Source organism: Oncorhynchus kisutch, linkage group LG16 (genome assembly GCF_002021735.2).
Source record: "Oncorhynchus kisutch isolate 150728-3 linkage group LG16, Okis_V2, whole genome shotgun sequence".
NCBI classification, from domain to species: Eukaryota; Metazoa; Chordata; class Actinopteri; order Salmoniformes; family Salmonidae; genus Oncorhynchus; species Oncorhynchus kisutch.
The window spans coordinates 4,463,999-4,481,337 of NC_034189.2; the positions used below are offsets into that span (position 1 = coordinate 4,463,999).

Below are 17,339 nucleotides of genomic sequence, written 5' to 3' on the forward strand. Positions count from 1 at the left end.
AAACTGTAAGGGTACACTACAGCCTGTTGGCTACTGTCTAAAACTGTAAGGGTACAGCCTATTGGCTACTGTCTAAAACTGTCAGGGTACAGCCTATTGGCTACTGTCTAAAACGGTAAGGGTTCAGCCTATTGGCTACTGTCTAAAACTGTAAGGGTACACTACAGCCTGTTGGCTACTGTCTAAAACTGTAAGGGTTCAGCCTATTGGCTACTGTCTAAAACTGTAAGGGTACACTACAGCCTGTTGGCTACTGTCTAAAACTGTAAGGGTACACTACAGCCTGTTGGCTACTGTCTAAAACTGTAAGGGTACAGCCTATTGGCTACTGTCTAAAACTGTAAGGGTACACTACAGCCTGTTGGCTACTGTCTAAAACTGTAAGGGTTCAGCCTATTGGCTACTGTCTAAAACTGTAAGGGTACACTACAGCCTGTTGGCTACTGTCTAAAACTGTAAGGGTACACTACAGCCTGTTGGCTACTGTCTAAAACTGTAAGGGTTCAGCCTATTGGCTACTGTCTAAAACTGTAAGGGTTCAGCCTATTGGCTACTGTCTAAACTGTCAGGGTACAGCCTATTGGCTACTGTCTAAAACTGTAAGGGTACACTACAGCCTGTTGGCTACTGTCTAAAACTGTAAGGGTACACTACAGCCTGTTGGCTACTGTCTAAAACTGTAAGGGTACAGCCTATTGGCTACTGTCTAAAACTGTAAGGGTACACTACAGCCTATTGGCTACTGTCTAAAACTGTAAGGGTACACTACAGCCTATTGGCTACTGTCTAAAACTGTAAGGGTACAGCCTATTGGCTACTGTCTAAAACTGTAAGGGTTCAGCCTATTGGCTACTGTCTAAACTGTCAGGGTACAGCCTATTGGCTACTGTCTAAAACTGTAAGGGTACACTACAGCCTGTTGGCTACTGTCTAAAACTGTAAGGGTACACTACAGCCTGTTGGCTACTGTCTAAAACTGTAAGGGTACAGCCTATTGGCTACTGTCTAAAACTGTAAGGGTACACTACAGCCTATTGGCTACTGTCTAAAACTGTAAGGGTACACTACAGCCTATTGGCTACTGTCTAAAACTGTAAGGGTACACTACAGCCTGTTGGCTACTGTCTAAAACTGTTAGGGTACACTACAGCCTGTTGGCTACTGTCTAAAACTGTAAGGGTACACTACAGCCTGTTGGCTACTGTCTAAAACTGTAAGGGTACAGCCTATTGGCTACTGTCTAAAACTGTAAGGGTACACTACAGCCTGTTGGCTACTGTCTAAAACTGTCAGGGTACAGCCTATTGGCTACTGTCTAAACTGTCAGGGTACAGCCTATTGGCTACTGTCAAAAACTGTAAGGGTACAGCCTATTGGCTACTGTCTAAAACTGTAAGGGTACAGCCTATTGGCTGCTGTCTAAAACTGTAAGGGTACACTACAGCCTGTTGGCTACTGTCTAAAACTGTAAGGGTACACTACAGCCTGTTGGCTACTGTCTAAAACTGTACGGTTACAGCCTCAGTGGAAACGTGCGCTGGAAGTTGCACAGAATACTCACAACTTTCAAGTTTCCTCTCACTAAACCTGAAATTTGCTCAGTACCCCAAAAACAATTAAAAGGAGCATTGCCCCTGACCTCTAAATACCTAATTTCAACTTCCGCTTCAATCGAAACACCTGCTCCCGTCCGCATCTGCGTTGAAAAATGTCCTTCGGATGCTGACATTTCATAGTCCATGCTGACATTTCAGAGTCCCATGCGGACAGAAGTGGAAGTTGGATATTGCAGCATTTCGTTTGAGCCAAGGGGACGGCAAGGAACGGGAAGGTGTACAAAAGGCTTAACCCGTGACCCCTGACCTCTATGTGAACTTCTTAGTGAAGCGTAGTTTGAAGTATGCGATCGCCAGGAAGATTACGGTCATGATCGCCAGGGCAACGTGATTCTGCCACAGCCCCCACGTGGTGTAGTCGATCCCCTGGTTCTTCAGAAAGTCTTCCCCAGTGCATCTGGACACAGGAGAGAAAGGTTCCTACCTCAGAAACAAAACACCTCAATTATGGAGAATCTCACTGAGAGACAGATTTCCCTTGTAAAATAACTCTCCTGACATCAATGGATAATTTAAATAGGTATAGTGAGATATCACTTACGTCATACCAGGGGGCAAGGTGCCGTTGAGGGGAATGTCTCCACAGAACTGGAGACCTACAAACTCATTAATTTGGAGAGCTGTTAGTCCATACCGAGGGATGCTGAGGTACTGGAACCAGGCTAGCCACTCAACAATACTGGGCAGGTTCACCAACAGGCCTGAGAAGATCTGATACGGGAGGGGAGGGAAAGAGGAGGGGAGGGGAGAGGAGAGGAGGGGAGGGGAGAGAAGAGGAGGGATGGGAGGAGAGGAGGGGAGGGGAGAGAAGAGGAGGAAGGGGAGGGGAGTGGGAGGTGAGGGGAGTGGGAGAGAAGAGGAGGGGGAGGGGAGGGGAGGGGAGGGGAGGGGAGAGGAGAGGAGGGGAGGGGAGAGAAGAGGAGGGGTGGGAGGAGAGGAGAGGAGGGGTGAGAAGAGGAGGAAGGGGAGGGGAGTGGGAGGTGTGGGGAGAGGGGAGTGGGAGAGAAGAGGAGGGAGAGGAGGGGAGAGAAGAGGAGGAAGGGGAGAGGTTAGGAAGGAAAGTGAGAGGAGGGGAGGGGAGTTGGGGGCAGAAGAGGAGAGCAACATTATGTTTGATGTTTATAATAATCTCATATTAGTGTGTGTGTGTGTGTGTGTGTGTGTGTGTGTGTGTGTGTGTGTGTGTGTCTCAATTCAGTTCAAAGGGGCTTCATTGGCATGAGAAACACATGCAAACATTGCCAAAACTGTCTCTCTCACCATCATGAAGACGAAGGCTATGGTCATGAAGATGTTGGCAATCGCCACAACACTCTGGTCAGCTGATATAGCCATGGTCATAGCAGTAGCTGTATAGGCTACCAGAGCTACGGTCAACATGAACAGGAAGAAGGCCTCCACTGTAGCTTTAAACCCTGGAGAATAGAGAAATGTCATACTAGATCAGAACAGAGTATTATAATACCAGATCAGAACAGAAATATACTAGATCAGATCATATTAATATTATACTAGATCAGAAATATACTAGATCAGAACAGAAATATATTAGATCAGAACATAGAAATATAACACTAGATGAGAACAGAAATATACTAGATCAGACCATATAAATATAATACCAGATCAGAACAGAAATATACTAAATCAGAACAGAGTAATATAATACCAGATCAGAACAGAAACATACCAGATCAGAACAGAAATATACTAGATCAGACCATATAAATATAATACTAGATCAGAACAGAGAAGTGTAATACTAGATTACAACATAGAAATATAAGACTAGAGCAGAACATAGAAATATAACACTAGATCATTACACAGAAACACAATACTAGATCAAAACATAGAAATACATAATACTAGATCGGAAAATAAAAATATATTATGAGATTGGAACAGAGAAATATAATACTAGATGAGAACTGAAATTTAACATGAGATTAGGACATAGAAATACAATGCTAGATCAGAACACAGAAATACAATGCTAGATCAGAACACAGAAACACAATACTAGATCAGAACATAGAAATACAACACTAGATCAGAACACAGAAATACAATACTAGACCAGAACACAGAAATACAATGCTAGATCAGAACACAGAAATATAATACTAGATCAGTACATAGAAATACCACACTAGAACATAACATAGAAATATAATACTAGATCATGAACGGTTGTAGCTTAAAACCTGACGAGACAGAGAACATAGAAATATTATACTAGAAAAGATGTGACATGACACTGATGTGTGAGGGTGTGTGTTTTCGTTCATTGGTTTGTTTGTGTGTGTGAAGGGTCTACCCAGTGATCATGGGTTAGTGTTCACTGTGTCTACCCAGCGATCATGGGTTAGTGTTCACTGTGTCTACGTGGGTGGAGGGTCTACCCACCGATCATGAAGTAAGCCACACAGCTGAAGAAGATGGCAGGGAGTGTCCTTAAGGTGATGATGTCACTGAGTAACTTACACAGGAAGTAGACTGATACTCTGTAGTAACCGCTGATGTACTCATGACTGGGGAGAGAGAGAGAGAGAGAGAGAGAGAGATGGGAGAGAGAGAGAGAGAGAGAGAGGTTAGACTGATACTCTGCAGTAACCACTAATGTATTCATGACTGGAGATGCTTACGTGTGTGTGTGTGTGTGTGTGTGTGTGTGTGTGTGTGTGTGTGTGTGTGTGTGTGTGTGTGTGTGTGTGTGTGTGTGTGTGTCTGTGTGTGACTCACATGAACAGTTTTCTCTCGGTGATGAAGAGCTCAGCAGAAGACACGGAACTGAAACACTGATTGGTGGTGATGAAGAATAGAGCACCCATCCTGGTAGAGACAACACACACACATTCAACACACACACACATACGTTCAACACACACACACACACACACACACACACACACACACACACACACATGGATCACATACACGTAAATTAGATTCCTCTCAGGAGCACCCATATGATTCCTCTTAGGACCGCCCATATGATTCCTCTCAGGACCACCCATATGATTCCTCTTAGGACCTCCCATATGATTCCTCTCAGGACCACCCATATGATTCCTGTTAGGACCGCCCATATGATTCCTGTTAGGACCACCCATACGATTCCTCTCAGGACCACCCATATGGTTCTTCTTAGGACCACCCATACGATTCCTGTTAGGACCACCCATACGATTCCTGTTAGGACCACCCATATGATTCCTGTTAGGACCACCCATACGATTCCTGTTAGGACCAGCCATATGATTCCTGCTAGGACCACCCATATGATTCCTGTAAGGACCACCCATATGATTCCTCTTAGGACCACCCATATGATTCCTGTTAGGACCACCCATACAATACCTCTCAGGAGCACCCATATGATTCCTGTTAGGACCACCCATACAATTCCTGTTAGGACCACCCATATGATTCCTCTCAGGACCACCCATATGATTCCTGTTAGGACCACCCATACGATTCCTGTTAGGACCACCCATATGATTCCACTCAGGAGCACCCATATGATTCCTCTCAGGACCACCCATATGATTCATGTTAGGACCACCCATATGATTCCACTCAGGAGCACCCATATGATTCCACTCAGGAGCACCCATATGATTCCTCTCAGGACCACCCATATGATTCCTGTTAGGACCACCCATATGATTCCTCTCAGGAGCACCCATATGATTCCTCTCAGGAGCACCCATATGATTCCTCTCAGGACCACCCATATGATTCCTCTCAGGACCACCCATATGATTCCTGTTAGGACTGTAGGTAGCCTAGTGGTTAGAGCATTGTATAGTACAGTGTGTAGTATATAACATGTCTAGTATAATCACTCATACTGTAGAGCACTGTGAGGGTTCTAGTTCTCATCAACATGTATAATCACTCATACTGTAGAGCACTGTGAGGGTTCTAGTTCTCATCAACATGTATAGTATAATCACTCATACTGTAGAGCACTGTGAGGGTTCTAGTTCTCATCAACATGTATAATCACTCATACTGTACAGTACTGTGAGGGTTCTAGTTCTCATCAACATGTATAGTATAATCACTCATACTGTAGAGCACTGTGAGGGTTCTAGTTCTCATCAACATGTATAATCACTCATACTGTAGAGCACTGTGAGGGTTCTAGTTCTCATCAACATGTATAATCACTCATACTGTACAGTACTGTGAGGGTTCTAGTTCTCATCAACATGTATAATCACTCATACTGTAGAGCACTGTGAGGGTTCTAGTTCTCATCAACATGTATAATCACTCATACTGTAGAGCACTGTGAGGGTTCTAGTTCTCATCAACATGTATAATCACTCATACTGTAGAGCACTGTGAGGGTTCTAGTTCTCATCAACATGTATAGTATAATCACTCATACTGTAGAGCACTGTGAGGGTTCTAGTTCTCATCAACATGTATAATCACTCATACTGTAGAGCACTGTGAGGGTTCTAGTTCTCATCAACATGTATAATCACTCATACTGTACAGTACTGTGAGGGTTCTAGTTCTCATCAACATGTATAGTATAATCACTCATACTGTAGAGCACTGTGAGGGTTCTAGTTCTCATCAACATGTATAATCACTCATACTGTACAGTGCTGTGAGGGTTCTAGTTCTCATCAACATGTATAATCACTCATACTGTACAGCACTGTGAGGGTTCTAGTTCTCATCAACATGTATAATCACTCATACTGTACAGTACTGTGAGGGTTCTAGTTCTCATCAACATGTATAATCACTCATACTGTACAGCACTGTGAGGGTTCTAGTTCTCATCAACATGTATAATCACTCATACTGTACAGTACTGTGAGGGTTCTAGTTCTCATCAACATGTATAATCACTCATACTGTACAGTGCTGTGAGGGTTCTAGTTCTCATCAACATGTATAGTATAATTACTCATACTGTACAGTACTGTGAGGGTTCTAGTTCTCATCAACATGTATAGTATAATTACTCATACTGTACAGTGCTGTGAGGGTTCTAGTTCTCATCAACATGTATAGTATAATTACTCATACTGTACAGTGCTGTGAGGGTTCTAGTTCTCATCAACATGTATAGTATAATTACTCATACTGTACAGTGCTGTGAGGGTTCTAGTTCTCATCAACATGTATAATCACTCATACTGTACAGCACTGTGAGGGTTCTAGTTCTCATCAACATGTATAATCACTCATACTGTACAGTATTGTGAGGGTTCTAGTTCTCATCAACATGTATAGTATAATCACTCATACTGTAGAGCACTGTGAGGGTTCTAGTTCTCATCAACATCTCATCGTATGTCCTCTCTGGCGATGCATCATGGGAAGTATCTCCTGGAATGTCTAATCCAACCCAGCCACTCTCCTTTCCCCAACAACCTGTTTTCCTTGATCCACGTTTCCAAAACGAAATCATTTCGAAGCTGTCCTCTTCTGTCTGTTTGGTAACGAGACTAAAAACAGGACACTTCGCTACTATGGCCTATTTATTGCCTTATACCTCCCTAATCTCATTTGCACACTGTATATAGATTTTCTATTGTGTTATTGACTGTGCGTTTGTTTTACTCCATGTGTAACTCTGTGTCGTTGTATGTGTCAAACTGCTTTGCTTTATCTTGGCCAGGTCGCAGTTGTAAATGAGAATTCTCAACTAGCCTACCTGGTTAAATAAAGGTGTTCTCAACTAGCCTACCTGGTTAAATAAAGGTGTTCTCAACTAGCCTACCTGGTTAAATAAAGGTGTTCTCAACTAGCCTACCTGGTTAAATAAAGGTGTTCTCAACTAGCCTACCTGGTTAAATAAAGGTGTTCTCAACTAGCCTACCTGGTTAAATAAAGGTGTTCTCAACTAGCCTACCTGGTTAAATAACGGTGTTCTCAACTAGCCGACCTGGTTAAATAAAGGTGTTCTCAACTAGTCTACCTGGTTAAATAAAGGTGTTCTCAACTGGCCTACCTCGTTAAATAAAGGTGTTCTCAACTGGCCTACCTCGTTAAATAGAGGTGTTCTCAACTAGCCTACCTGGTTAAATAAAGGTGTTCTCAACTGGCCTACCTGGTTAAATAAAGGTGTTCTCAACTGGCCTACCTGGTTAAATAAAGGTGTTCTCAACTGGCCTACCTGGTTAAATAAAGGTGTTCTCAACTAGCCTACCTGGTTAAATAAAGGTGTTCTCAACTAGCCTACCTGGTTAAATAAAGGTGTTCTCAACTAGCCTACCTGGTTAAATAAAGGTGTTCTCAACTAGCCTACCTGGTTAAATAAAGGTGTTCTCAACTAGCCTACCTGGTTAAATAAAGGTGTTCTCAACTAGCCTACCTGGTTAAATAAAGGTGTTCTCAACTAGCCTACCTGGTTAAATAAAGGTGTTCTCAACTAGCCTACCTGGTTAAATAAAGGTGTTCTCAACTAGCCTACCTGGTTAAATAAAGGTGTTCTCAACTAGCCTACCTGGTTAAATAAAGGTGTTCTCAACTAGCCTACCTGGTTAAATAAAGGTGTTCTCAACTAGCCTACCTGGTTAAATAAAGGTGTTCTCAACTAGCCTACCTGGTTAAATAAAGGTGTTCTCAACTAGCCTACCTGGTTAAATAAAGGTGTTCTCAACTAGCCTACCTGGTTAAATAAAGGTGTTCTCAACTAGCCTACCTGGTTAAATAAAGGTGTTCTCAACTAGCCTACCTGGTTAAATAAAGGTGTTCTCAACTAGCCTACCTGGTTAAATAAAGGTGTTCTCAACTAGCCTACCTGGTTAAATAAAGGTGTTCTCAACTAGCCTACCTGGTTAAATAAAGGTGTTCTCTACTAGCCTACCTGGTTAAATAAAGGTGTTCTCAACTGGCCTACCTGGTTAAATAAAGGTGTTCTCAACTAGCCTACCTGGTTAAATAAAGGTGTTCTCAACTAGCCTACCTGGTTAAATAAAGGTGTTCTCAACTAGCCTACCTGGTTAAATAAAGGTGAAATAAATACATAAAAACTTGGGTAGGCTTTCAGCTGAAATTGCTTGTTTGAAATGATTAAATATTCTGCTGAGATTTTCTATATGTTTCTATTTGGTTACTGTAGAAATGCACGGCATTTACCATCATTCTGTTTTGAATGTGTTTTTAAGTTAACAGTTTTGGAAACAGTGTGTTAGCATTTGAAAATGTGCTGCAAATATATAGTGGAGTATGAACGAGAAAAGAGTTCATGGATTTTGAGAAGAATGTGGTCATTGAATGCATTTTTTTTGTGAAAGAAATGAAAAATTATTCAAAGTTTGGTTCACATACACTTCTGTTTCACTGACTGTGAAGAGTTTCTACGATGTGACGATTGTGAGCATTGTTAGTGGGCATTGTTAGTTAGCATTGTTAGTTAGCATTGTTAGTTAGCATTGTTAGTTAGCATTGTTACTTAGCATTGTTAGTTAGCATTGTTACTTAGCATTGTTAGTTAGCAATTGAAAAAAACTTGTAATACATTATATTAAACACACACACACATTAAACGAATACGAACACACAGACCTGTTCTGTAAGCCACTCTGGTCATTCTTCACTCCAAAGAATATGGCACCAACGATGAGGGCCAGGAACACAGTCACTCCAATCTGGATGAGAGAGAGAGAGATAGAGAGAGAGAGATCAAATCATGAGAAAACAAAAAGATAATTACTTGACATATTGGAAAGAATTAACAAAAAAACTGAGCAAACTAGAATGCTATTTGGCCCTAAACAGAGAGTACACAGCGGCAGAATACCTGACCACTGTGACTGACCCAAACTTAAGGAAAGCTTTGACTATGTACAGACTCAGTGAGCATAGCCTTGCTATTGAGAAAGGCCGCCGGAGGCAGACATGGCTCTCAAGAGAAGACAGGCTATGTGCACACTGCCCACAAAATGAGGTGGAAACTGAGCTGCACTTCCTAACCTCCTGTCCAATGTATGACCATATTAGAGAGACATGTTTCCCTCAGATTACACAGACACACAAATAATTCAAAAACAAACCCAATTTGGATAAACTCTCATATCTACTGGGTGAAATTCCACAGTGTGCCATCACAGCAGCAAGATGTGTGACCTGTTGCCACAAGAAAAGGGCAACCAGTGAAGAACAAACACCATTGTAAATACAACCCATATTTATGCTTATTTATTTTCCCTTGTGTACCCTTTGTACATTGTTGCAACACTGTATATATACGTAATATGACATTTGTAATGTCTTTATTGTTTTGAAACTTCTGTATGTGTAATATTTACTGTTCATTTTTATTGTTTATTTCACTTTTGTATATTATCTACCTCAGTTGCTTAAGCAATGTTAACACGTTTCCCATGCCAATAAAGCCCATTGAATTAGACAGACAGACAGACAGACATACAGTGCCTTGCGAAAGTATTCGGCCCCTTTGAACTTTGCGACCTTTTGCCACATTTCAGGCTTCAAACATAAAGATATAAAACTGTATTTTTTTGTGAAGAATCAACAACAAGTGGGACATAATCATAAAGTGGAACGACATTTATTGGATATTTCAAACTTTTTTAACAAATCAAAAACTGAAAAATTGGGCTTGCAAAATTATTCAGCCCCCTTAAGTTAATACTTTGTAGCGCCACCTTTTGCTGTGATTACAGCTGTAAGTCGCTTGGGGTATGTCTCTATCAGTTTTGCACATCGAGAGACTGACATTTTTTCCCATTCCTCCTTGCAAAACAGCTCGAGCTCAGTGAGGTTGGATGGAGAGCATTAGTGAACAGCAGTTTTCAGTTCTTTCCACAGATTCTCGATTGGATTCAGGTCTGGACTTTGACTTGGCCATTCTAACACCTGGATATGTTTATTTTTGAACCATTCCATTGTAGATTTTGCTTTATGTTTTGGATCATTGTCTTGTTGGAAGACAAATCTACTGTCTTTTATCGATGGCGTTTATGATATCGTTGAGTACCTTGAGTGTGGCTGAGGTGCACCCATGACCGGCTCGGAAACCAGATTGCACAGCGGAGAAGGTGCGGTGGGATTCGAGATGGTCAGTGACCTGTTTGTTGACTTGGCTTTCGAAGACCTTAGATAGGCAGGGCAGGATGGATATAGGTCTGTAACAGTTTGGGTCCAGGGTGTCTCCCCCTTTGAAGAGGGGGATGACTGCGGCAGCTTTCCAATCCTTGGGGATCTCAGACGATATGAAAGAGAGGTTGAACAGGCTGTTAATAGGGGTTGCGACAATGGTGGCAGATAGTTTCAGAAATAGAGGGTCCAGATTGTCAAGCCCAGCTGATTTGTACGGGTCCAGGTTTTGCAGCTCTTTCAGAACATCTGCTATCTGGATTTGGTTAAAGGAGAACCTGGAGAGGCTTGGGCGAGGAGCTGCGGGGGGGGCGGAGCTGTTGGCCGAGGTTGAAGTAGTCAGGCGGAAGGCATGGCCAGCCGTTGAGAAATGCTTATTGAAGTTTTCGATAATCATGGATTTATCAGTGGTGACCGTGTTACCTAGCCTCAGTGCAGTGGGCAGCTGGGAGGAGGTGCTCTTGTTCTCCATGGACTTCACGGTGTCCCAGAACTTTTTGGAGTTGGAGCTACAGGATGCAAACTTCTGCCTGAAGAAGCTGGCCTTAGCTTTCCTGACTGACTGCGTGTATTGGTTCCGGACTTCCCTGAACAGTTGCATATCACGGGGACTATTCGATGCTATTGCAGTCCGCCACAGGATGTTTTTGTGTTGGTCGAGGGCAGTCTGGTCTGGGGTGAACCAAGGGCTGTATCTGTTCTTAGTTCTGCATTTTTTGAACGGAGCATGCTTATCTAAAATGGTGAGGAAGTTACTTTTAAAGAATGACCAGGCATCCTCAACTGACGGGATGAGGTCAATGTCCTTCCAGGATACCCGGGCCAGGTCGATTAGAAAGGCCTGCTCACAGAAGTGTTTTAGGGAGCATTTGACAGTGATGAGGGGTGGTCGTTTGATTGCGGCTCCGTAGCGGATACAGGCAATGAGGCAGTGATCGCTGAGATCCCGGTTGAAGACAGCGGAGGTGTATTTGGAGGGCCAGTTGGTCAGGATGACGTCTATGAGGGTGCCCTTGTTTACAGAGTTAGGGTTGTACCTGGTGGGTTCCTTGATGATTTGTGTGAGATTGAGGGCATCTAGCTTAGATTGTAGGACTGGCGGGGTGTTAAGCATATCCCAGTTTAGGTCACCTAACAGAACAAACTCTGAAGCTAGATGGGGGGCGATCAATTCACAAATGGGGTCCAGGGCACAGCTGGGAGCTGAGGGGGGTCGGTAGCAGGCGGCAACCGTGAGAGACTTATTTCTGGAGAGAGTCATTTTCAAAATTAGTAGTTCGAACTGTTTGGGTATGGACCTGGAAAGTATGACATTACTTTGCAGGCTATCTCTGCAGTAAACTGCAACTCCTCCCCCTTTGGCAGACAAATCTCCGTCCCAGTCTCAGGTCTTTTGCAGACTCCATCAGGTTTTCTTCCAGAATGGTCCTGTATTTGGCTCCATCCATCTTCCCATCAATTTTAACCATCTTCCCTTGCCCTGCTGAAGAAAAGAAGGCCCAAACCATGATGCTGCCACCACCATGTTTGACAGTGGGGATGGTGTGTTCAGGGTGATGAGCTGTGTTGCTTTTACGCCAAACATAACGTTTTGCATTGTTGCCAAAAAGTTCAATTTTGGTTTCATCTGACCAGAGCACCTTCTTCCACATGTTTGGTGTGTCTCCCAGGTGGCTTGTGGCATACTTTAAACGACACTTTTTATGGATATCTTTAAGAAATGGCTTTCTTCTTGCCACTCTTCCATAAAGGCCAGATTTGTGCAATATACGACTGATTGTTGTCCTATGGACAGAGTCTCCCACCTCAGCTGTAGATCTCTGCAGTTCATCCAGAGTGATCATGGGCCTCTTGGCTGCATCTCTGATCAGTCTTCTCCTTGTATGAGCTGAAAGTTTAGAGGGACGGCCAGGTCTTGGTAGATTTGCAGTGGTCTGATACTCCTTCCATTTCAATATTATCGCTTGCACAGTGCTCCTTGGGATGTTTAAAGCTTGGGAAATCTTTTTGTATCCAAATCCGGCTTTAAACTTCTTCACAACAGTATCTCGGACCTGCCTGGTGTGTTCCTTGTTCTTCATGATGCTCTCTGCGCTTTTAACGGACCTCTGAGACTATCACAGTGCAGGTGCATTTATACGGAGACATGATTACACACAGGTGGATTGTATTTATCATCATTAGTCATTTAGGTCAACATTGGATCATTCAGAGATCCTCACTGAACTTCTGGAGAGAGTTTGCTGCACTGAAAGTAAAGGGGCTGAATAATTTTGCACGCCCAATTTTTCAGTTTTTGATTTGTTAAAAAAGTTTGAAATATCCAATAAATGTCGTTCCACTTCATGATTGTGTCCCACTTGTTGTTGATTCTTCACACAAAAATACAGTTTTATATCTTTATGTTTGAAGCCTGAAATGTGGCAAAAGGTCGCAAAGTTCAAGGGGGCCGAATACTTTCGCAAGGCACTGTATCACATTGTATGATTTTTAAGGGGTTAATTTGCATTTTATTGCATGACATAAGTATTTGATCACCTACCAACCAGTAAGAATTCCGTCTCTCACAGCCCTGTTAGTTTCTTTAAGAAGCCCTCCTGTTCTCCACTCATTACCTGTATTAACTGCACCTGTTTGAACTCGTTACCTGTATAAAAGACACCTGTCCACACACTCAATCAAACAGACTCCAGCCTCTTCATGATGGCCAAGATCAGAGATCTGTGTAAGGACATCAGGGATACAATTGTAGACCTGCACAAGGCTGGGATGGGCTACTGGGCAAGCAGCTTGGTGAGAAGGCAATAACTGTTTGCGCAATTATTATAAAAAATGGAAGAAGTTCAAGATGACAGTCAGTCACCCTCGGTCTGGGGCTCCATGCAAGATCTCACCTCGTGGGGCATCAATGATCATGAGGAAGGTGAGGGATCAGCCCAGAACTACACGGCAGGACCTGGTCAATGACCTGAAGAGAGCTGGGACCACAGTCTCAAAGAAAACCATTAGTAACACACTATGCTGTCATGGATTAAAATCCTGCAGCGCACGCAAGGTCTCCCTGCTCAAGCCAGCGCATGTCCAGGCCCGTCTGAAGTTTGCCAATGACCATCTGGATGATCCAGGGGAGGAATGGGAGAAGGTCATGTGGTCTGATGAGACAAAAATAGAGCTTTTTAGTCTAAACTCCACTCGCCGTGTTTGGAGGAAGAAGAAGGATGAGTACAACCCCAAGAACATCATCCCAACCGTGAAGCATGGAGGTGGAAACATCATTCTTTGGGGATGCTTTTCTGCAAAGGGGACAGGACGACAGCACTGTATTGAGGGGGAGATGGATGGGGCCATGTATCGCAAGATCTTGTATCGCACAACCTTCTTCCTTCAGTAAGAGCATTGAAGATGGGTCGTGGCTGGGTCTTCCAGCATGACAACGACCCGAAACACACAGCCAGGGCAACTAAGGAGTGGCTCCGTAAGAAGGATCTTAGGTCCTGGAGTGGCCTAGCCAGTCTCCAGACCTGAACCCAATAGACCTGAACCCAATAGAAAATCTTTGGAGGGAGCTGAAAGTCCGTATTGCCCAGCGACAGCCCCGAATCCTGAAGGATCTGGAGAAGGTCTGTATGGAGGAGTGGGCCAAAATCCCTGCTGCAGTGTGTGCAAACCTGGTCAAGAACTATAGGAAACGTATGATCTCTGCAAACCAAATATTAAGTTCTGCTTTTCTGATGTATCAAATACTTACGTCATGCCATAAAATGCAAATTAATATTTTTTTTAAATAACTTAAAAATCATACAATGTGATTTTCTGAATTTTTGTTTTAGATTCCGTCTCTCACAGTTGAAGTGTACAGACCTCTACATGCTTTGTAAGTAGGAAAACCTGCAAATTCAGCAGTGTATCAAATACTTGTTCTCCCCACTGTAGATAGATAGGAGAGCTTCCAGACCAACAAAGAATTCAAAAACAAATCCAATTTTGATCAACTCCCATATTTACTGGGTGAAATATCACAGTGTGCCATCACAGCAGCAATATTTGTGACCTGTTGCCACAAGAAAAGGGCAACCAGTGAAGAACAAACACCATTGTAAATACAGCCTATATTTATGTTTATTTAGTTTCCCTTTTGTACTTGAACTACTATTTGCACATCATTACAACTCTGTATATTGACATAATATGACAATTGAAATGTCTTTATTCTTTTGGAACTTCTGTGAGTGTAACACACACACACAGCAACACACACATACAGACACACACCTGAGCGAAGGATGTCTGAGGGTTGAGGATGAGGTTAGTGAAGGTTCTCTTCAGGACCCATCTGAACTGAGTAGAGAAGGAGGTGTTGTACGTGATGGTCCGAGAGGGAGTCTTCACACTGGAGAACAAGAACAAGAAGATGGTCCATTAACTTGCACAGACCAGACCAGACCAGACCAACAATAGAGAGACCACAGAGACAGAGAGAGAGTGTGTGTTGGTACCTGTACTCTCTGTTCATGGTGATGCGTTCTAACTGAGCCTTGGTTTCTCCATAGTACTGACTGCCCCGGTACTCCTGGACCAGATGGTCCTCGATGTTCTGCCTGGAAGTGGTTACCCTGTCTGGGTCAGAGTCTGGGGGGGGGGGGGGAGTTAGGGAGGGAGGATATGAAGAGACAAAATATGTCAAAATATGTCTCCCATTGGATGACCTGACTGATCCCGCCCACTGACTCTGCTCCTTAGCCAATCAGAACTCACTGTCTCCTTCCGTTATCCTGTCGAAGGCGATGGAGGTAGAATCTCCATTGATCACGTCCAGGAAGAAGTCAGCCGGGTTGTTGTGGGCTTCACAAGTGTATCCTGGGTAATGATGACATCATAGTTGTAATTACATTGTTTATAGATACAGAAAAGGTTTGGATACAGGAAAGGTTGAAACATTGATACACTGAATGGATCTCAAATGCATCTGTTCTTAGTAACCTCTAAAGAGAGACAATATAATGATGGACATAATAACTGTTCAGTAACTCTAGACATTTCATAACTTGGTTTGCCAGCAGAGAGCTGAGACTACACTGTCTGGTTAGCAGGAGGAGTGTGATTTAGAATCACTAGAAACATGACATTTCTAAGGATTTAGTCTCACCGATGTTAGAGAAGTAGTCTAGAGCACTCTGAGCGGGGCCGTGGTAAACCTGTTTACCGCTAACCAGCAGAGTCAGACTGTCAAACAGACGGAAGATGGAATAACGAGGCTGGTGGATGGACAGGATGATGGTACGGCCATGACTAGACATCCTGATAGAGAGAGAGGAGGAGGGTTAGTGCTACAATACCCAGACTATAATACACAGACTACAATACCCAGACTAACCCGCAGAATTAGCACTACAATACCCAGACTGCAATACCAAGACTACAATACCCAGACTACAATACCCAGTCTACAATATCCTGACTACAATACCCACCCAGACTACAATTCCCAGTCTACAACACCCAGACAACAATACACAGACTACAATACCCAGACTGCAATACTAAGACTACAATACCCAGATGAACCCGCAGAATTAGCACTACAATACCAAGACTACAATACCCAGACTACAATACCCAGTCTACAATATCCAGACTACAATACCCACCCAGACTACAATACCCAGACTACAATACCCAGACTACATTAACCAGACTAACCCCCAGTATTAGCACTACAATACCAAGACTACAATACCCAGACTACAATACCCAGACTACAATACCCAGACTACAATATCCAGACTACAATACCCACCCAGACTACAATACCCAGACTACAATACCCAGACTACATTAACCAGACTAACCCCCAGTATTAGCACTACAATGCCCAGACTACAACACCCAGACTGCAACAGCCAGACTACAATACCCAGACTACATTAACCAGACTAACCCCCAGTATTAGCACTACAATACCCAGACTACAACACCCAGAATACAATATCCAAACTACAATACCCAGACTACAATAGCCAGTCTACAATATCCAGACTACAATACCCACCCAGACTACAATTCCCAGTCTACAACACCAAGACTATAATAACCAGTCTACAATAACCAGACTACAATACCCAGACTACAATACCCAGACTAACCCATAGTATTAGCACTACAATACCCAGACTACAATAACCAATCTACAATACCCAGACTACAATTTCCAGACTATAATAACCAGACTACAATACCCAGACTACAATACCCAGACTACAATACCCAGACTACAATACCCAGACTACAATAACCAGTCTACAATACCCAGACTACAATACCCAGACTACAATAACCAGTCTACAATACCCAGACTACAATACCCAGACTAACCCGTAGTATTAGCACTACAATACCCAGACTAAAATACCCAGACTACAATACCCAGACTAACCCGTAGTATTAGCACTACAATACCCAGACTACAATATCCAGACTATAATACCCAGACTACAATACCCAGACTGCAATTCCCAGACTACAATACCCAGACTAACCCCCATTATTAGCACTACAATACCCAGACTACAATACCCAGACTAACCTCCCAGTATTAGCACCACAATACCCAGACTAACCCCCTCA

The 17,339-nt window shown here is 43.1% G+C and overlaps 1 protein-coding gene across 2 annotated transcripts in view; it reads right to left on the reverse strand.

The window, feature by feature from the left end:
* Positions 1–1,413: 1,413 nt before the first annotated feature.
* LOC109881159 (broad substrate specificity ATP-binding cassette transporter ABCG2-like) overlaps positions 1,414–17,339 on the reverse strand; it is a 50,963-nt gene continuing 35,037 nt past the window's right edge. For both annotated transcript variants that reach the window (XM_031791629.1, XM_031791628.1), the window contains exons 7-16: positions 15,862–16,013; positions 15,471–15,572; positions 15,212–15,344; positions 14,988–15,105; positions 9,162–9,244; positions 4,362–4,451; positions 4,026–4,150; positions 2,877–3,031; positions 2,158–2,327; positions 1,414–2,013 (exon numbers count right to left, since the gene is read on the reverse strand). In XM_031791629.1, coding sequence (XP_031647489.1) covers positions 1,866–2,013; positions 2,158–2,327; positions 2,877–3,031; positions 4,026–4,150; positions 4,362–4,451; positions 9,162–9,244; positions 14,988–15,105; positions 15,212–15,344; positions 15,471–15,572; positions 15,862–16,013 — 1,276 coding nt within the window. In that variant the 3' untranslated portion in view covers positions 1,414–1,865. The remainder of the gene's footprint in view (positions 2,014–2,157; positions 2,328–2,876; positions 3,032–4,025; positions 4,151–4,361; positions 4,452–9,161; positions 9,245–14,987; positions 15,106–15,211; positions 15,345–15,470; positions 15,573–15,861; positions 16,014–17,339) is intronic.